A 21,316-nucleotide genomic window follows, 5' to 3' on the forward strand; every position below is an offset into this window, starting at 1 on the left:
TCGGAAGGGACCTTCACTGCCCAGCCCCCACCGCGGGCAGGGTCATCTCCCACCAGGCCGGGTGGCTCAAGGCCCCGTCCAGCCTGGCCTTGGACACTCCCAGGGATGGGACACCCTCAGGGCAGCCTGTCCCAGGGTCCCCCACCCTCACCCCACGACGCTTCTTCCCGTGTCCCACCCCACCCTGCCCTCCGGCAGGTTAAAGCCGTGGCCCCTTCTCCCGTCCCGCCAGCCCGCGTCCCGCCGCTGCCTCTGGTGACAAACGGCGCCGAGCCCGCGCGCCGCCGGCCCGGCCCGGCCCCGCCCCGCCCTCAGGTGCCCGCGGCGCGGCCGGCGGCGCTGACAGGGGCCACGTGGCCGCGCCGGTGTCGTCACGGCGGGCGGAGCGGCATGGGGAGCGGAGTGACGGCGCGCTCAGCCTATGGCGGCCCGCGCTCGGGACGGGAGGGAGGTAAGGAAGGGGGCGGGCCGTTCGCCTCGATAGGCACCGCCCAGCTCCAATCGCCGCCCGGGACAGGCGGGCGTGTGACGATCTCTCGCGCTGACGGAGACCTTCAGAGGGGTTCGAAGGGGAGGGGGGCCCAGGGCAGGGCAGGAGCCAATCGGGCGGCGCCAGACGCCGTGCGTTGCGAGCGATGTGCCTTCCAACCAATCGAAATCCGCGGCTCCCGGATTTGCTTTGACCGACAGCCCTCTCGCCCCATCGACGCCCGCAGCTCTGGCAAGGCACATGACTGATGTTCCAGAAGACCAATCACATCCCGGGAAGTTCAGGAAGCGAGGCCGGGGGAACGGGGCGGGGCGGCGGGCGCTAACCGCCTCGGCGTGCGCTCTCAGGGCAGCATGCTGGGAGCGCGTGACGCGACCCGGAGTGGCGGGCGCCGCGCCCAATAGCGCGCCGCCGTCGGTCGAGCGCGCCCAATGGGCGCGGGCGGAGCGGCGGGTGGGCGGCGCGGCGCCCGCGGCCGGGTAGGGTGTGAGAAGTTAGTGGCGCTGCTGCGGTGCCGTGAGGGGACGGAGACGGCTGGGCTCTGTGAGCGGCGGCGGCTCCGGATCAGCGCGATGCTCACGGACGGCACCGCCGCCCCCGTCGGCGACGAGGAGATCGACTCGGTCGCTCCCCGCGCGCCGCCCGCCGCCGAGCCGCCCGCCGCGGCCGGGCCCTCCCCGCTGGGCTTGCGGGCCGTGCGCCTCTTCGGGGAGGCCGGGCCCGGCGGGCCGGGAGGCCCCGGCGCGCCCGCGGCCGGTGAGGCCGCCCTCGACTTCAAGCTGGCGGCCGCCGTGCTGCGGAGCGGGGGCGGCGGCGGCTCTGGCAGCGACGAGGACGAGGTGTCCGAGGTGAGCGATCCCGCCGGCGGGCCCGACCCTCCCCTCTCCTCCGCCGCTTCCTGACAGGCCCGACCGGCGGCCGGGGCCGGCGCCCGCCCTCCTGCTCGTCGCGCCGGGCCCGCCGCCGCCAGCCGGGCGCTTGGCGCCGCCCCGACCGGGCGCGGGGGGGTCGCGGGCCGCGTCGCACCCCCCTTCCCCCCCGCGCCGGCCCGGGCCTCCCCGCCGCCATGGGCGTGAGCGGCCGCACCGGAGCCGCGGGGGCGGGGTCCCGGCGGCCCTGCACGGGCAGGGCGGCCTAGGACCTTCTGCTGAGGCCGGGGAGGAGGAAGAGGGTCTCGGCACCGCCGCGCCCTCCGGTGGGCCCCGGGAAAGGGGGCTGGACGCCCTGCCTGCACCCTCCTGGGGCGGCCGGGCCCTCTGCTCGCCGCTGCCTCTATGCCTGCGGAGGGTGGGGGGAAGATGTCTCCCGTGCTGCTGCCTCCTGACCTCTAGGAGTGGTTTCCACTTTGAACCAGATTTGGAGGGGGAGGTGAGATTCTCCACCCAGCGGAGAACAAAGTAAAGCCTCCGGCCCCCGGTGTTGCTGCCCTGGACTCCGGAGGAAGCGTACGGGATCCCCAGGCTCTGCTAAATTCCTGAGATACACACACACACTTTTATGCAATAGAAATATCTCTTACCCAACAAAATGGAAGAGGATAATGGAGGTGTCTTCCTTTGATCTTCCAAACCTGCAGAGAGTTTTTAGGGAAGGGTGTGGGGGAGGGACTGGAGCCTTACCCCAACCCAAATGGAGCATTGTTGGGCCTATAAACTTGCATTTAATACTACTTTATGTAGCCTAGGGAGAGAAGATAAATGAAGGCTTTTATCTGTCGATACTGCCCACTCATCTTACACCAAAGAGTGAATTTTATTTCCTTAGTTGCCTCTTCTAGAAAGGAGACTCGAGATCACAGCTGCCTTCATGGCCCTTATGTAGTCTTAGTGGAAAGCAGGAGAAAGTGGCTAGCATTTGCAAGCTTGTTGCGGTTCCAATGTTTGGTACTTCTGGGTGCTCCTGTAGGAGGAAGAAGATGATAGCCAAGGCAATACATATAATTTTTTCTTTGGGGGCCAGGAGTGGGTACTTAGGTACGTGTCCACATTTCTTCTGGAGAAATGGAAGGCGGGGAGCCTCCATTCATCCTCCAGGTCTAAATTTTTTGCCTTCCGTTGATTATCGTCTTTTGTCCAGCCTTCCTGAAACCCAAACTGATAGGTCTTATCTGAATAAAAAAGTGATTAAACTGATGCAGACCCACATTTGCACTTTGTTTGTGAACACCTAACCTAAGTTAAAAATCGTATTAGCAGCAGGACATTTAACTAAACTAAAAATCTAATGATCAGGCAGATGAGTGCTTGTGTGTGAACGCTCCTTGCGTGATTGGTATCCTGAACATATGATGATACGGGAGTACATGTACATACCTGTTTTTGGGAGCTGGAAGGCCTACTGTAGATAGAATAGGACGCAAGTAATTTATGACTTTCCACTCTCTAGGATGTCTTTTATGTCACATTTTAATGTATCTTTGAAGATACAAAGCAGTACCTGCAGAACCTGGAAAATGGGCTGTATCAGAGTGTTTGTGGCTCTTTACAAGATGAGCAGAGTTCTGCTTTGAAAGCTTATCCCTTTTGAACCCGCCCCATTATTTAAAGGATGTGAAGATTGAACAGCTAAGGTGTTTACTAAGCACTCTATTGGTTTTTTGACTAATAGAAAGTATTAACAAAGAGAGCCTATTATAAATAATGTGTCTGGGAGGCTGGCATTGAGGTAAAAAAAAAAAAAAAGGTTCCCAAACAGCTGTTAAAGTAAAATCACGCGTTTGAAAAACCTGGGAAAAGCTTTCTTATTTAAAATATAAACTAAAAAAAAGTCAGAATTAAAACACTTGGAGATTTCCAGAACACATGTAGAGGAGTTGGGCTAATCTCAAACCTGAAATTGCCTGGGGAGTTCCTCTGTCTTGTGTTTCTGGTTGTGGAGAGTAACCTGGGGAAGAAGCATGGGTGGGAAGGATGTGCCTCACATCTGTGCCACCTTGCTAGACTACAGAGTATGGCTGGAAGGACCAAGAGTGATTTTTTTTTTTTTTTCATTTTTTTTCCCCTCTGTATGTGTGACAACTAAAGAAGCACCTGTTGTCAGTGTTATTTTTTGTTGTTTTTTTTTTTTTTTTAACAAAGAAAAGGCAATTAAACTCCTGGGATGGAACATTACAATTCTTGAACAGCACTGCTTTGAAAACCCAGTGACTGTTTGGACTGTGGTCTTGTGCCATGAGTCACTGATTTGGGTGTATGCCTTCAGCTATTACCAGTGAGTGGAATTAGTGAGAACTTGAAGGGAGAATTAAAATAAATAAAGTGAGTGTTTGCCATGCTGCCTTGATCTGTACTCTTTTCTCTACTTTTGAAGTCATAGAAATAATGGTACAATATTCTGTAGGCTCTACTGTGTGTCTGGAGTGGTATTTAGGTTTTGTATCCTTGTATTAGTCTGAGTTTAATATGCTAAAATAATTGGATTAGTCAAAATGGCAAATTAGCTAGAAAAGAAAATCATCAGGGAAGTACAGGATGAAGAATGTAATGAAGTATTTATCTAGAGGATGAAGAGAGCAATATAGTTTAGCTTAACTTTTTTGAAAATATATAACATTTCTTACATGAGATCTTCAAGTACTTTACAGTGGGAGTATTGTCCCCATTTTACAGTTGAAGAAGGTGAAGAGAGTGTGCTGCATTTATCGTGCCTTGCAGAACTGGGAGAAAAAGTCAAAGCTTTCTGGTTTTGTAGCTCAGTGCCTGCTTATACTAGTCATCAGGCTGCTGGTTGGGAAACCAGGGACTGAAGTGGGTCCATATAAATAAGTTGTATCAGGTCTGCAAGGTGATATTTAAATGCAGCTGTATAGAATATTTTCTAGAATTACCAGTTAAAATTATCACATGCAAATAGAAACAATTGCAAGCTGAAGCATGCCTTTGGGCATGGAAGGACGAGGCCAGGAGGCTTTGTGCTATTCCTGTGTAAAATGGGAGAAGCCATGGTTCTCTTGGGCATTTGGACAAACTCTTGCCACTGATTGCAGTCTGAGAGATGAGGTGGTTTTGACCTTGGTGTAAATAGTTGCTTGGTTGGCTTCTGAGCCTGATCAGGGTTTGGACACAGCTTGCAACTTGTTTAGAATGAGATTTTGGTGTAATTTTAAGTATGTTACTACCACTCCTTGTGAATTTTGCTGGCACTTAAAGTGGGGCCAAAAGCATGAGTATTAAACAGCCTCCTCCATACTAGTTGTGAAGCCTGTAGGTCAAGGTGAAGGCGTACTGGCAGGGCGGTGATTAATAGTGCATTTATGTGAAGTCCATAGGGCCCTTGGTGGTTGAGGGCTTCTGGTCACAGAGCGCGCACGTTCTTATCAAAAACAGTCATGGTGGAAAACTGGGCTGTAGAAATAGAGAGTTGAAGCAAGTGATGAATATGGCAGTGTTAGTGCTCGCAGGATTGTGTGGTTTGCTGATCTGTTGTAAATCAAGTAGGAGAAGCCAGCTGTGCTGACAAAAGTACCAGAGGATCTTGGAGCTCAGTTCAGTAAGTGGCTTTTGGCGGTGAGCATATGAATGTAGCAAGTCTCTTGTGTTCTGTAATTCAGGGGTTTGGAGGCCTTCAATGGCAACTGGAGCTCACCCACCCCTTGGCTATGGAGTCAACGCAGCTTTCAGCTTCCCTCTACAGAGCGGGCTGCCTGCCTCCACCAGCTTGCCTTACTTAAGCCTGTACCTATTGCATAAGCCTCTGGGGATATTTACATAAAGCATAATTAAAAATCAGACATAACCTACCTCCTACAATGAGTAGAATTAATAGTCAAATGGCATGCACTCTAGATCAGTTCAGTACTGGGAGATTTGTCTGGGGCTTATTTCCCCCCCCCCCCTCCCAAATCTGAGGTCTCAATTTTTAAACTGGGTTTTGAATTCAGAGTAAATACATAGGTAGTTTGTTTTAAATTGGCAATGTAATCTATTAAAGTCATTGCTATGTCAGTGAACCTTCTTAACATGGCACTGCTTCTTAAGTGGTATACACAATATATTTTTGACTTCTGACATTAATGTTTAAACATTTTAGTTTCCTGTCTTATCTTTGAAATAATGTACATAGAAGCATTTTCTTGACCATGAGGAATAGAAATTCAAAAAGTTGATGCAAATTAAGGTATATAATATTAGGCGGAAAAGCCTTTTCTCTGAAAAAAATTAAGTTTCAGGTTAGCAGTTGATGTTTTTCTTATTTTGACTAGTGCTTTCAAAGTTGAGAAAGTAAGAGGTGGAACAAAATGGAAAATTCTCTTCAAGAATTATTCACTTATGGGAAAACATTGAGGGATAATGGGTTCAGGTTTCCAGAAGTATTGAGATGATGCTTAAGGATGCAGAGAGCTGTTTAGTAGGGTGTTCATTCATGCCCAGCCTGATTAGGCATCAAATTCTTGGAAAAATCCTGGTAAGTATCTCAGTAACTTTGAAAGTCTGGCCTGTGGTAGCCAGAAACAATCTGTCTAGTTATGGTAATACTTCTATTAAATAATACTTTAAAATGAACTGATTTCTAAAGATTCTTGCAGAACTCTAGTTTTCCTTCAGTGCAGCTTGACCCAGTTGAGTACATGACCTAAAATAAATGTCAGCAACCGTTTTCTAATGATAGGTGTAGAAAGTAAAGACGTGAAATACTACTGTATAATTATATAAATATGCAGTGCAACCCCTTGGTAAGGAGAGATTTACCAAATTTAGGAGAACATCTATATTTAGTTACGAATTTGCACATAGGTTTCACTACTCAACTACAGTCTGGAGGGAGGAAGGGTTCATTTGAGCATTAACGCAAGGCAAAACTACAGCTGGTGGTTCATGAGTTCTTGTGTTCTGATTTGAATTGGGGCTACCCAGCTGCTCCCCTGTGGGCTTGGTATTGGGATGCTCTTCTCTCTCCTTTCCTCATCTCAGAGGATCCTGAAATATAGCTGTAAGGAAAGCTGGATGATGCTGTTGCAGCATAGTCCTGTGCTTAGAGCTCAAACCATCAGTGCGACATTCACTTAAAAGAAGGGTACGTGTGGAGGGAAGGGGAATATAAAGGCACGCTTATTCTGTGCACACACATGGCCTGGCCTTTAAAACTGGGAGCAGTGACATTACTGAATTGGCATGCTTGTTGAAGGAGTTCAAAACTGGGATTTAGACGGTGCAGGTGAGGAGGCTGCATAGCTTTGATCCGAGTAGGTCATTTTTAGTTCTTGTAACATATATGAAGATACCTTAGAAGTATTAAGCTGTTGTTGGGGGGTAAAAGTGACTCTCGGATTTAAAACTGAGTCAAGTCTGACTTTTATGGAAAAAAGAATCTTTCTTGGATTTGTTTCCCACTTAAAACTTAATGAAGCAAGAAAAATAACTCGTGTGTCTTGTTTGAGGACTATTTGCAGAACTCGATGTATAAGTTAAGCTCTGAAGCCTCAATCTTCAGTAGGGTGCTTTCATTTTCCTTCTGTGGATACTTTCTCTCCTAATAGCAGCCCATGCATACCATGTAAATACTATCTAAAGTCCTTATGTAAAGCTTCTCTCTCTAACGGGGATGTCCGTGTGAGGAATGGGATACTGTAAGTAAAACTTCAGAAATCAGTAATTTTTTCAAGTACTTTTGTAAATTTAGGAAGTTTTTCAATAGTGCTTGGCCTCAGGGGTTATCTTAAATAGAAACTTTCTCATTAATACCTCATATGACCTCGGTCTTCTATGATAAGCTGAAGATTAGTTTAACTTTCAAATTATATAAATACTCTTCTTTGTAGCAACCTTGTTACTGCAGTTTATGTTATAAAACCATGCTGCCTCTGAATAAGAGGAAAAAAATGGGTACAGGTGAATTAATACTTGGATTTAAGGATTCATTTAGTTAGGATGATATGCTTGTCTGAGCTCTAACCTTTTGGTATACATCATTAATAGATAGTTTCTGGTTTTTGTCCCGTGTCCCCCCCCCCCCCCCCCCCCCGACAACTAGCTCTCCCTGTTTGTTGTGCAGGTGCAGAGGTTTCATTTTGCACGTTTTTGGAGGAATGCTGAGCAAGTGAAATTTATGGAAATGCGTTGTATCAGAGGATAATGCCTTCCTTTTACTCTTGCAACTCATTACTTAAGAATATTTTCTTAGGTAACATTGATTATTTGAAAGTTTTATAAAATACTAGAAAATTTTATCAATTTTTGCAGTATTGTGCATCTTCTGTTCAAATGCATATAGAAAACACTTACTACCATAAAACATAAAGAAAAGAGTTGGTCCTGTGCCAAATCCTGTTACTTCTCAATTGCTTTTCATGGGATGAGACTACTTACTCATTTTTGCCTTTTGCTTTTAAGAGGGAGTCATGCAGATTCTTTTTCAAACTTCTTTTCATCTTTAGCTCTTCCAAAGCATCCCAGAATCTGAAGGAAAAGTGTCATAGACTGAGAGGGGTTACTTATGGTTGAGTTACTATTTTGTGTTTGTGAGAAGGCTGGTAGTAACTGAGAAGGAACGTGTGTGGCTGGCTTTTCTGACCAGGGGAGGTTTTGAAAGCTACCTAACTATATACCCGTCCTGCAGGAAAAATTATTCCCTATTTGTTGAGTAAAAAAATGGATGTTTGACTGGCCAACTGAAAAGCACCTCTCTGGTTGTTTTAACGTTTCATGGGCATTAAGTTTCAGCTAAGTCTGTAAGTTATTCTCATTTGCCTTCAGTAAAACATAAGAGATTACTAATTAACTAAGATTTTCTTCTAGGAAAATCCCTAACCCTGTTGAACTCCTTCCCTTTCCAAAATCATGAATAAAACTAATGGTGTTGCATGGCGGGTAGGCAGTAAATCAGTCGTATTTCAAACCAAGGGAAAAGAGATCAGCTTTCTGGGCTGAATGGTCTGCTTCTGAGCCATGTTCCTCAATCGTGGTGGCTTCAGAGAGTTGCCTGTTCAGAGCATGTGTCCGTCCACAGTGTGACAAGGTACGCAGGGGAAAAGGGAGTCTATGAAGTGGATGCTTAACATTTAGGATTTGTTAGGGTAAACTCAATACCTTATATAAATGTGCATCTTTTCATTGTTTTTCTAAAATAGTTACATTTTAAAGCCTTTTTACTGCCTCATCTTGAGTTTTCAGTGGATCATATTTTAGATAGGCATCTCTGCTGTGTTATTCATTACGATAGTTACTTTTAAATGGCTAACTGATAGATCAGTAGTTGCATTATGGTTTTTGCTGGTTTTGCAGTAGTAGAGCACGCAGAAAGATGTTTATACAGGCCTTGAGAAAAAATAGCTACGATTAGCCTCAGCTCTGAGAATAGCAGAAATCCCAGTATGATTTTCAGTTTGTATAAGCCTCTAGATAACTTAGTTAGTTAGTCACTTTAAATGTTGAGACTCCTCTCTGTCTGAAACATATAGGTTGTCCTGGGAATAGATTATTGAATTACTAGACTGGGCTATGTTCATCGGATCCACTTGTATGATTTTTTTTTTTTTTTTTTTTTGAACACTGTGCCCCTTTGGATTGACAAGAGATCTTAAAAGGTCATTCCCAAGAAGGTGGCCTAGAATACTTGCCATCTTGGATGGGTGTGAGCTTTTACATCAGCAAATGCATTTGTTCATCTTCTGTTTTGAAGTTTCCTTCACTTTGTTTTAATGCCTGGGGTTTAATGCTTGAGCAAGAATCCCACCCTGAAAGCCCTGGCTAAATTGATGCAACAATCCTGTTTTATATTCTAATAAATCAGACTACTGAGTTGTACCTGATGTTTCTTGGTTTGATGTGAGGGAAGAAGAGGGGCTATTTTTGCAGGATTATTAGATAGAAAAAACAGGGGGCAGGAGGGAATCTTAAAGCATGTGGAGAAGATGGAGCACTGAAAACATGATTTAGAGTGGACTGAGATAAAATACGTGAAAATAAGGAGTGCTTAGTGTAAGTGATGCTTATTTTAGTAAGGTTTACTGGTCTCTATTCAATGGTTTTCTTCAGTATGAAGACTGTCAAGAACAGGTGCTTGATTTACTGGGATTCATGTGAATTTTGAATATACTACAGTTGTCAGTTCCAGTTCTGCAAATGGCAGCTCCTTGCTGCAAAAGATTCTCTTGTACATCAGGAAAACTTCATCATAATTACTTTTGTTTATCAGACATTGAATATGTGATGGCTGCAGGCTGGTTTTTAACAGGTGTGTGTTTTTTTTTTTAGTAGTGACTGAAATGAGTAATGCTTTCTTTACCGCTATACAGAGAAACTTTTTAATGTTGTCAGCCTCTTGGACTAAAAGGACTCAGTCTGTGTGTTCTGTAGCTTAGTTTTTTTGAGGACTAACTGGGGGTGCAGTTATGTCTTGGGCTTATTGTTGTGGAACAGTGTTTTAATAAAAATGAATTGGAGATTTCTTGTTTGTGAAAGAACCATAAATCAACAGCCCTGTCCAGAGGTGTGTGATAAGGTGTAGTTTGTAGTATTCAAAACTACTTAAATTGGCATAAGGATATCTAGTGTCAGTTGATTACTTAAGAGAGAAATTAGATAAGTGGTTAAATGTACATGAACCATTTGACAGACAGTTGCTCATGAATGCCTGTTTATGCATTTAGTATAAGTGCAAGAAAATGGAAAACCCAGAATCAACAGTCTCTGACATGGAGGAGTAGTCCCATAAAAAATTAATTCTGATTTATTATTTTATCTGCATGTTTCAAATAGTAGCCATAATTTTGAGAATTGACTGGTGACTTCAGGTGCCAGGCTCGAGATACTTTGATGGGGCTGGACTGAGCAGAGAGGAGCTGCCATACAGATGTCAGGCCTCTCTCAAGCTGACTAAAATGACGGATGAGACAACCAGCAATACGTTAATGCTGAGATCAGTTTGAGTGTGTGCTAACACATCAAGAACATACGGTACAGTTTTATACATAACCGTCACACTTCTGGACCACGCTGTGTGTGTGAGAGGCACTTTCCTTGTCTCCAGTGACAGCAGGAAGTTGTGTCCATCTTTATTTACATTGTATCTATAGCAGCATTTGCAAAATGAACCTGTTTTGAAATTAACTTATTACAGCCCAGATCCTATAGCTGCTTGTTTCATTATCTGATAATTGCCTAATATATATTGGAATAAAGGCTGTCCTTCAGATAATCCTGCCTCAAGTTAGTCAACTTCCTATTGTAATTGGAGCTAAATAGATTTGCACACCTCCTCTCCCTCACCCTCCCAATCTAATTTACTGCCTACAAAACTATTGCTGTAGACTGCTAGGCTAAGGCGGTCTGCAGGTACTAACAGCTCCGCTTAAATGTGGGAGGCAGGTGGTCAGTTGGATTTGTAGCCTTGTAAGGGAGCTGAGCTAATCTAATGGTTTGCTATTCCCAGAAGAATGATGTTCCAGTTTAGCAGACCTCTTTCTAAGTCCATGAAATTCAGTAAAGTGGTAGAAAATTATTTGCTACCCCTTTGCCCGCCCTGAGTTTTCTCCCCTTTTGATGTGTTAAATCAACCCATGAAAGTGTCTGATAGCTGCCTGACTGGTCACAAGAGCAGTGACTGGAAATGATACTTCAGATACTTTATGCTTTTTCTATTGAGGTGGTGATGTACCCAAGCACCTTGTAACTCCCCTGCGTTGTTAGAATGCTTTGTAATCACAAGATCGTAGGGCCAGCACTGGAAGATGATCTCTTGGCCATTCACATATCTTAGTGTCTTCTTGGGCTGAAACTTTTTTGTTGAAGAAACTGTCTTCAGAAACTACAGTTCAAGCCTAACAGAGTGGGTATAGTCTTATGTCATTAGTTATGCCTGAATTATTATTTACATTGATTATATGTTGTTCCTATGTACAGACTCTGAAGTACTTCTCTGAAATGTTTCTTTTCTTTAGCTTTGAAGTGCCAAGAAAGGGCAGTGTACTGAGATCCTCCTGAAAGGGTTTGTGAAAATACTCGCATTTGTGTGTGGTTTTTCTTCTTCCTTTACCCCATCTCTTGAAACTGCAATAGTAATGCCAGGAGCATACCTGAAGTAGGTGCAAAAATGTTTGATTGGCATGGCTGGGTTGGGGTTGGGGGCAGTGTTGAAAAGTACATCTTAAGGTAAACCAAAGCCAGGCCTTTTGCTGGTGTGAAGAGTCTATACCAGGGGTGCAGTGGTGTACTTGTCACAGGAGGCTCCCAAGAGTCCCACGTCAGTGACAAAGTCCTTCACTTTACTTTCTCCTTGCAATAATTATTTTTAATAGTTTTGAAGCTGGCATTCTTTATATGTGAAATTTAAATGGGTTTGATGTCAAATTTGAAATACAAACTCATTTTCAGTCTTAACTTAGTGCTATGGTATCTGATGTCCTCTCAGTATTCCCCAAAACTTTTAGAGCATGATTACAAGTAGTAATCAGATATTGGCATTCAGTGTAATAAAGGACATGACGACATAAACTGTCAGAGGTTGGATTTATCAGACAAAACCACAATATCTTCCTAGTGTGATCCTAATACAGCATTGCACATCTTGTTAATTATGGAATGAAAATAGTTTAAATGTAGATGATCTATTTCAACTTGATAGGCATGAACTTTCAGCCTGATCTACAGGCCTATATTAGCCTTAAGGAATCCAAGGTGCCTCTGCATATATTCAGATGTATTTAGACATAAGTCCAAATAGAATAGTCATAGAAATGGTTAGGAAGTGTTACCTAACACAAAAGAGAAAATCAGATAGTCATTTATTTGCATAATAAATAGGAGTTCAGGAGTCCCATTCAAGGGTTTGGGTCCTCATTATTTGTAGAAGCTCCGCAAACAGAGCAAGGATTACTGTTACCCCAGAAAAGTGTTCACAGCTCGGGGTGTATCTGGAAAATGCAAGTTCAAGGAAATTATTTAATAACAGCTTTCTCTTTCCTATCAACACTTTTTGTAAAGATAGTCTTCCCAGAAGTACTAGTTTGGCACACATGGAAGAAGAAGGTTGAACGAGCTGTCTCTGCTGCTGCCCTTGCCTGCAGTACGAGGAGGAGAGAATGGTGCTCGTACAACTACAACAGGAAGCTTTTTCCATCTTCTGTAGCCTGTGTCAGTAACGAGCTATTTGTGAGCAGGTCCGGGCTATTCTGGGAAAAGTACATTTTTTGCAGTAATGCAGCGTAGGACAGATCAGTTTAGACTTAATATTAGAAACGTGTTTCTAACCCTGTATGTCATTGCCCATCTTGCAAGAATTGCTAGTGTTAATTGTGATATTAGCGCTTGCAAAGTTGCCTTTACATACCCCTGACCTGAGGTTAACTCAATCATGGTATTAGCATATAAATACTCATGTAGTTGAGTCCAAATAGCTGTGAATGTAGCTGTTATGGAGGCAGGAACCAGTGGTGTAACTGGATCTGCAGAGCTGTGAGGCTGCTGCAGTCTTTGGCAGAACTTCAGGAAAGGTCCATCGTTCCTGTGGATAAGTGTGAAAAACATGACGATGTAGTTAAGTACGCTGATGTTCAGCGCCCTGTCCTCAGGTCCCATGCAGGTAGCAGGGTTTTTTGGGTTTTGATTGGGAATTATTCCTAGTTGCAATTGTTTTGGCAGTTAGAATAATGTCTTGAATCCATGTGTTCCTAATGAGCCTTACCAAGTAAGATGCTTATTAACTGCCCAAAGCAGCTCGCAAAATAATCCAAAAATAGCACAGTGACTGGTTACTCTATCACTTTGCTACAGATCTGATTAGGATAGAGCAGAGTGCCTAAATTTTGCAACATGAGTAGTGTATTAAGTCTTCCAGGAATGCCAACGTGTAATCTGGTGTGTTTTGTTTTTTAACAAAGTTTATTTCTTGTTTAAAAAGTAAAATTTGTTTGATATATTTGGGGTAGTTCGATTTTTTTTTTTTTTTTTAAATTATTATTACTATGTGATCATTACAGGTCACTTCAATTCACAAGAGACATCTGGTTGATTAGGTAATTTCTTACTCTGCTACTAGTAGTAAGGTATCCAACTGTTCATCTTCTCTAGCCTTGTCTTAGTGTGTGAGAAACTGCATCGATTTACAGAAATGTCAGATGTTCTGACTTGAAAATGCATTGAAACTTGCTCTGGGAGACTGGCAATGGTACAGCTATTTTAACATTTTGCATATGGATTTTCAGTATTTTCACACTCAAGTTGTATTTGTATTGTGGGTATGTTATTAAGCTCTTACTAAAAATCAAAACAAAAACTAAAAATTGATGCTCAACATGTGCAGAAATAATGAAAGCAGCTGCTTTTTGCTGTGGTATAAAACTAGATGAAAATACTGTATATTAAGCAAGATTTTTGTGTGAGACTTTAAATGTGCAAGGTCTCTGGAAGTACAGTTGCAAACCTAAAGAAGGGCTGAAAGGCAGTAGGAGTTGAAAAGAGTGGTGAAAAGAACAGACTGCACCAGTACTACCCAGCTTGTACCCTAAGTAAAAGCTGTATCTGTAATTCACTTTAATAAGTAGTGTTTGCATAATCGATGTTAAAAAGACAGACTGTTTTAGGGGTTCCTATAAGCAAAATGTACTTCCCAGTGAAGGCAGAGAGAGACGTTCCTCACAAGTGATAAGAGTATTTGTGAATGGTGAACTAACACTGATTTAGGTTCAAGAGGTGTATTGTTGTAGGTGATGTCCTGTAAATATACACAAGTGAGCCTGGGAGGGCAGCAGTCGATGAGAAAATGATCCATATCTTTTTCTGAAGTGTCAAAAAATGAAGTTTTAAAACTTGCAGTGGGGTGGCTTCTGGAAGGTTGATGCAAGGCTAATATGCTTACCTTTGCCTGGGTGTTGTCAGGCCTTTCCTGAGGCTGAAAGTTAAGGCTTGGCAGAAGGCACTTTGAAAAGTTTCTGCAGTATTTGTTGTTCATAAGTGCAGTTGCTTCAGTGGTGGGTAGCATTTTTACCCCTTTTGGTATGTCTTCAAAAGGGAGGACTGCTGTTAAATTTAGTGGTATAATTGAAAAAGAAAAAAAAAAGTCCATTAGAATGTAATAAAATTTCTTGTATGTAGTTCTCAACTATATAATATGAATAGGCACTTATGCACACAGTGGGATTTTCTACTGGTCACCAGGTCACACATTGTTGCAATAGGAATAATATTTTTGATATATTGCTGAGGCAAAGTACCTTGTGTAATCTTGGGGGGAAAAAATGAAAAACCCTGAAGTACTCCTGTAGGTAAGGGTGAATTTTTCCAGAAGTCAGTTTTGCATTAGAACTTATGCCAGCAGGGAGTCCTTAAGCTGGCTAGATGGACGTAACCTGGAATTTGAGTTCTATGGAAGTGAATCTTACTATAGGGATACATTTTGCTGTGAGTTGTAAATAGCTCTTCTTTGTTTGCAGTGAAAATGTATATCACTGGTTTAGGTCACTAATTTTCTGCTTCATTAATGCTCAACTCTTTCTCACAGTAACAGTTCTCTTATTTTAGGACCGTTGTGTGGACTAATCTAGAAATCTTGCTTCTTCCAGCCCTAAATCATAGCCTGCTGTCTTAGCATTAATATTTGTGCCTTGGCACATGAGATACAATACCTGTAAGCTAGCCAATATCATGCATATCCACTGAGATGTGGAACTCATGTTCTGTGTTCCTAAAAGCCACTCTTTCTCCCTGATGCCTATTGTATTCATATGTTAACACTGCATTTCACTGAGCACCCACGGAATGGCTTCGACACCAGGGGATAATGTTACAGAACATTTACGTATCAAAAAGGGGAAGAAATTAACACAAGTTGCTCTTGAATAGCAGTGCTCTATGGAGCTCTCCGGGCTCATGTTAACATTCTTCACACAATGGGGCACTTAATGAGTTTGAGGATGGCCTGATTTGATTTTTTTTGAAGTATAAACTATCCCTTTCTTAAGGTGTTGTGGGGTGTTGTGTGATAGGGGTGAATCTGATGATAGTTCGCTGCTGGCGTGAGAAAGATAGGAGGAAGTATTAGGGGAAAACAGAGAAAGGAAGATGAGACTGGGGCATGAAGTGGGGAAGGGCAGCAGTGGTTGTATAACAAGCATGTCTCATTTCTACGGCATATTTAAGGCACTGATATTGTTGAACAGATAACGTCTAATTATGAAACTTTTTATTTTAAAATATTATTGAAAATTGAGGAAATTATGTCTGAACTTGGGACAGATTCTGAAATGTTCTGCTCTCATTAGAGTATGAGTCAGGTATTCTTGTTTACTTTGGCAAGCTGTCATAAAGCTACAGTGTGTTATGTTGAGTAATTCCATGAGCTTGTATTTGAAGATCATGTGGGCTACTGGTGGGACAGCATTATTGCAGCTCAGTTGGAATACCTGCTTGCTTAATTGTTCTATGTATCTGTTCTTGTCTAGAAAACATTAATGACTGGGGTAATACTAAGTGCCAGCTTGGAAACAGATGTTTTGGTTTTGAATTTTAGTCAACTATCGTGTTTCTACTTAAAACAAACAAAATGCTTGTGCTATGTTAATTGAAATTACTTTTAAAATAGAACTGAAAGGTATCTCGGGAAACCATTCAGTCCCTCCCTGGCTCTCAGATAGGTTCAGCTATACCAAAGTCATTGCTGATGGCTTTTTTTAATAACAAGATAGACTTCTGGTGATAAAGATGCTACAGCCTCTTGTGGCAGTCTGTTTTGGTGGTTAACTGTCCAAACATCCATAACATTTTTTAAATATTTAATCTAAGTTCCCTTGCTGTAGTTTAAAATATTGTTAATTATAATTTTTACAATAAACTTTTTCATGTAGAGTTGTTTTCTTTTGTGATTTCAGCTACCTTTTCAGTGAGTTGACGAGATGATTTTTACAGTTAAAACATAATTATGATTATGATAGTACAATTAAATTATTTTGTGTTTTTTCTAATATTTTAGATTTAGTATAAAACTTCAAAAATGGTAAAATTATTTTTGTAACTTGGCAACAGGTTGAATCATTTATTTTGGACCAAGAAGATCTTGATAACCCAGTACTTAAAACCACGTCGGAGTTATTCTTATCGAGTGCTGCAGAAGGTGCGGACTTGAGAACTGTGGATCCAGAAACACAAGCAAGACTAGAAGCCTTACTGGAGGCAGCAGGTACTTTCTTTGTATAGTTTTTTTCTGAGCCTAACTTGCACACAGATCTGGAAACCTGTAAATTTTGACCCTAGTGAAATATTCACAAGTCTGGAAATTTACCATGATGATGGGGAAAAGAACCTGGAAAACAAGCTCATAATTCTTACAGGTGTTGAGGGTTGCTTGGTTCAATGTTTCTGTACATATAATGTTAGAAAAGTTAATTTGAATTAAATGGTATTTCATTGACCAGATGAGATTACATGTGTTACTAGAAGGAGGATTAAAGGGGAGAGAATGGAAGGAAGCAGACTTGCTAAAACGACATTTTTTTCTGCTGCTTTGGTCAATATATGATTAATACTTCATTATTCCAGAAATTTACGGGTGAAATAGTTATTTCTCTGTTTTGACTTTCACAAAAATATTTTTCCATTCTGTGGTTCTGAGAGATGATTGTTGGAATATATATATTTAATGTTCATGTTGCGGAACCAAACTAAATGAACATAGTGCCACTACATTTGTTACTTTTATAGTGAAAGCTTGACTAATTTAAGTCTTTCTAAGGTTTGTGACTCAGGTGTTTGCAATGGATTTGAAAATTATTTGTCAGTTTCAAAATTCCAAGGACAAAAAGATGTCAAAACCCTGCCTTGAAACAAATCCCATTTGATCGTTATGGGTGTATACTCAGACTGGTACTAGTGTGCTGGAATTGGAGTTTTCCGACTTTAGCTTTGGACGCACTTAATAGCTAGATAAAATAGCATTTATTTGTAGGTGTTTAGATGTAAAGCTATGTGCAGTCTTAAAGGAGACTTTCATTCTGAGGAAGCAAAGGGGGCAAGGGACTTAGGCTTTGGGCTCTCTTTGCATTTTGAATTTGAAAAAAACCCACCTTACAACATAGCATAGCTTTTGTCAGCAGAAAGTTGCAGCAGCCTAATTAAAGGTGGTCCCCTAAAATTATTCTAACCTGATATAACTCTTGGGGACCAAACTTTGCTTTGCAGGGAAGATAGACTATTTCTGGGATACTCTGGCCAGTAAGAATTTGAATAATCTGATCCCTTTTTAAGCACTCTTTAGAATGAAAATTAGTTGCAGTTTCTGTCATGGACCTGATGACTGGTGTGTCCTAAAACCTGTTGCTAGCTTTATAAATTGTCAGTGGAGATGTCTGATGGCTAGTGTTTTGAGGGCAGTCAGTCTCTGAGGTATGTGCTTACATCTAGGGTTGCAGTGTACAAAATGATTTCACGGTATTTAACAAATCTAGGAAGTATCATTTCTTCTTGTAATGCCTGTGAGAATGCTTTCGTTAGATTTCTAAGCAGTAGTTGGCCACTTGTCGCCAAGAGTAGGTGATTTGTTTTTAATCTGAGGTTCCCATGCTTTGATTCCCTGAGAGCTTGGAGTAGGGGTGTAGAAAATGGGCATAACAGAAGGAATCTGGAAGGAAGAGCAAATCAAAAAAAGAGTGCTTTTGTTTGGTGGCTCCATCTCCCTCTCTCAAGACCGGACAAAATTAATGCCACTTGATGAATGTGTGAGATCAAAAGACTGAAAACACTCTTGAGAAGTTCTTCTAGTTAAGCAGTACTTGTCTTTCCCACTGTGAATTTGAACACTAAAAATATCACTAGACTAACCTGAAGGAGACACTGAGAATTTTGTAGTTTATTAATAAAAGCCATAATTTGAAAGTGCTTGAAAAAGAAGCTAGTGTTTCTGGGAGATGTTTTAATATCTTCACTGGATTCCTCTGGCTGGTTTGGCTGAAAATACCCTTTCTAACCTTAAGTGAGCTTTTAGGTTTCCATCATGGCAACAAACAAAGTGGTGTAGTGTTGGGACTTCGTATTGTTTTGCAGTTTGGCAAAAGCAAGTGATTTCTCCTGTTATTTTAGTCACATTTTAGTCCTCAGCGTTAAGGTTAACTTGCAAAAGTAGATGGCAGAACTATTGCTCGAATGAGTAGTTTAGCTATGGCCTTGTCTGATGTGGTTTCCAGGGTAGCTTGGCCTTCTCTGTGATGATCTCCTCTCCTGTGGGAGGCTTGATCCTAACTTACAACCTAGAGGAAAATTGGTCTTGCATTTAGTGTTTTGAATTTCTTAGGGTTTCTCATATGCAGTGTTTGTGGCTGTGTCATTAGGATCTTAATGAGTATGACTTGCAAAACTAGTTTTGCACATTCTTCATGAATTCTTTAATGCTCAGATCTCACATGGGCATGCTGTTTATTAATTCTGGAAGGTAAGTTCTAGCAACTGCAGCCAGATGGGATGATGTTCTTCAAATTACTTATGCAGAAGTGGTTTTCAGCCATTGCATTCTGTAAGATTTGTGGGTGTTTTGTTTTGTTCTTAAGTAGCTGTCCGTATTTGAGAGCCGGTTAGGCCTGCATATGCAACTATAGAGGCCAGAGGTTAGTTGAACTGCTTAAAAATGTTTCTATACATTATATTTACACATCATAAGAGTGCTGGATATTTTTTTGCAGTTTGGCTTGTTTATTCTGTTTCCAAGAGAACTTAAAATATTTTGTGGTTTTGGATGCTGAGGGTGACAGCTTTAAGTAGAATTTCTAGCAAGAGGCTTGTGCCTTGCCCCCCTTAACATAGCAGTGAGTATACACATACATAGGTAAACATGTGCACACAAACAGCGGTTAGATTCCTTATGTTTACTACGTCCTCTGAAAACCTAGCTGATTAGCTTTAGTTTGGACAACCACACTTCCTTCTGTAATCTGTTTAAGCAAAGCACAGGGACTTTGTTAATGAACAACTGTCTTTAAACAAGTGTCAGTGATTGTATTATTTCACAAAAAAACTAGTTTTACATTCTGAAGACTGAGACAGTTCACTGTTCTATGAACATCATAAATATGAGTTGTTTTCATCTTCAGAAATTGAAGATAAATTAAAACAATTGAATCTTGTTCTTTGAGAAGGTGTCCTAAACAAACTAAGTCTTTTTTTATACCTTCCTTCAGTTTGACTCCTAGTAGCAAAGATGGGATTTATAGGTAAAATAACCTATGGAAAGAGAATGATACTGTTTGGAGAGATTTCCATTTTTCAGACTGTAATTAAGGAGATTCTTAGTATTCTGACAGTGGATTCATGTTCTGCACTAGAAACATTCAGCTCCACTGTTAATTAGGTTACTGTTGATTTCTTAAAATAATATTCCAGCTCTGAAGAATCATGGTTCTTTTGTGGATCTTCAATAAGGTTGCCTATTAAATTTCCTTTTTAGGGGTAGTAGGTGACTCCTGGAGGACGAGCTCTTTGCTGCTCTGAATGAATGGTTACAGCGTTCAGAGCTCTTGCTCTTCCTGCAGGTTTCTCGGTGGGTCCCTCAACACATGTTCTTAAAAGGGCAAACTCACCTCCAAAGAGTTGGGGGAAGTTTGACAGGTTAAAGCTGTTTCATTTTCTAGTCCTGCCTTTTACAGGCATCAGGAAGGGAAAATTACTTGCTTATGTAGTGCAGGCCTCTTTCTGGAGTACAGGCTGTTTCTTAAAGAGGACAGAGAAAGGTGTTGGTTGAAGTGTATAGTCAAATAAAAATCCTGGATGCCCGTTTGGTTATTCTACACCCAAAACACAGAATTCCACAGAAAGCTGTAAAATGTCAAAATGTTAATCCCTGCAGTTAAAATACCCTGTTTGTAGTGTTTCAGCATGGTTTTGCTGAGTTTTCTAGGAAGTGACGTAGAATGTTACTGAACTGATTAACTTGAGAAAATAGCTTGGGTGCCTGTATCCTTACCAGCAGATCTTTTGAGCATGTTCCTTCTCAATCTGAATGTTGAAGCACTTTGACGATGAAGCATCAAAAAATAGATGCAGAAGAAAGTGGTAAAGAAACTTTGTCTAGCATTGGAGCACTTGATACTCCTGTTGAGTATCTAGACAGGGAGGAGTTTGGTTAGCAGTGAGTTCTTCAGAAGTCCTATTATTGTTTATTAGAGGCTTGTGAGGAAAATCATAGTGTTTTGGAGAGGAACCATGTTCAGCCAAGGGTTTGCTTAATGAAAACGATGTGAGTAGTCCATCCTTATATTCAAACAGGGAGCAGAGTTATATACATCCTTCTTTTCTGTTGAACAAAAGGTGACTAGAGGCCCTCAAATAGAGGGCCAAAGTCTTAAATGATTAAATGCAGTGTAAATGGTGAAAGAAATCTAGTTTTAATAACAAGTGTCTGTTAATACCTGGTGAATTCCAGTAAATTTCAGAATTTCAATTCAGGCATGAGGGCTTGATACTGGTCTTTGGAAAGCTGATAGGATGAAGCGGCTGGGGGGGAACGGGTTGTATATTCTGGAACTGGGGAAGGCAAAGGGTGGAAGTAATCACCTACTTAGTGGAATTACAGAACACAGGTCAAAATATGAATGGGCCCAGATAAAATCTGCCTGCTTCAGGATAAACTGAAAGGATAGAGTGAGATTCAGCAATTGTAAAATTGAATGCTTTCCAGTGTGTGTATGTATCTATATTTACCCACTTGCCAAGCTGTTGACCAAATCTGCTTTTTTTTTTTTTTTTTGGTAATGTGGCCAAACCCATTTGTTATTCACTAACAGAAAGGGGTTTTTTGATTAAAATATAATTTACTTTATTTGTTTCCCCCAACATTAGAGGGCTTGAATGTGACAAGATAGACCTGTGATCCAGCACTACTGTGGAGTGAGCTGTGGTCTAAAACAACAGTTCA

General features: G+C 41.9%; 1 protein-coding gene across 18 annotated transcripts in view; it reads left to right on the top strand.

Moving 5' to 3' along the window:
• Window positions 1–993: 993 nt before the first annotated feature.
• Window positions 994–21,316, top strand: part of ANKHD1 (ankyrin repeat and KH domain containing 1) — a gene marked incomplete at its 3' end in the record, with an annotated part of 121,926 nt that continues 101,603 nt past the window's right edge. For 16 of the 18 annotated variants that reach the window (XM_082324262.1, XM_082324273.1, XM_082324272.1 and 13 more), the window contains exons 1-2: window positions 994–1,338; window positions 16,444–16,597. In XM_082324262.1, the coding sequence (XP_082180388.1) occupies window positions 1,063–1,338; window positions 16,444–16,597 (430 nt within the window). In that variant the 5' untranslated portion in view covers window positions 994–1,062. The remainder of the gene's footprint in view (window positions 1,339–16,443; window positions 16,598–21,316) is intronic. The other 2 variants (XM_082324267.1, XM_082324271.1) reach the window with 1 other exon arrangement.

This window comes from Platalea leucorodia, assembly GCF_965183815.1.
Source record: "Platalea leucorodia genome assembly, chromosome: 11".
NCBI lineage: Eukaryota > Metazoa > Chordata > Aves > Pelecaniformes > Threskiornithidae > Platalea > Platalea leucorodia.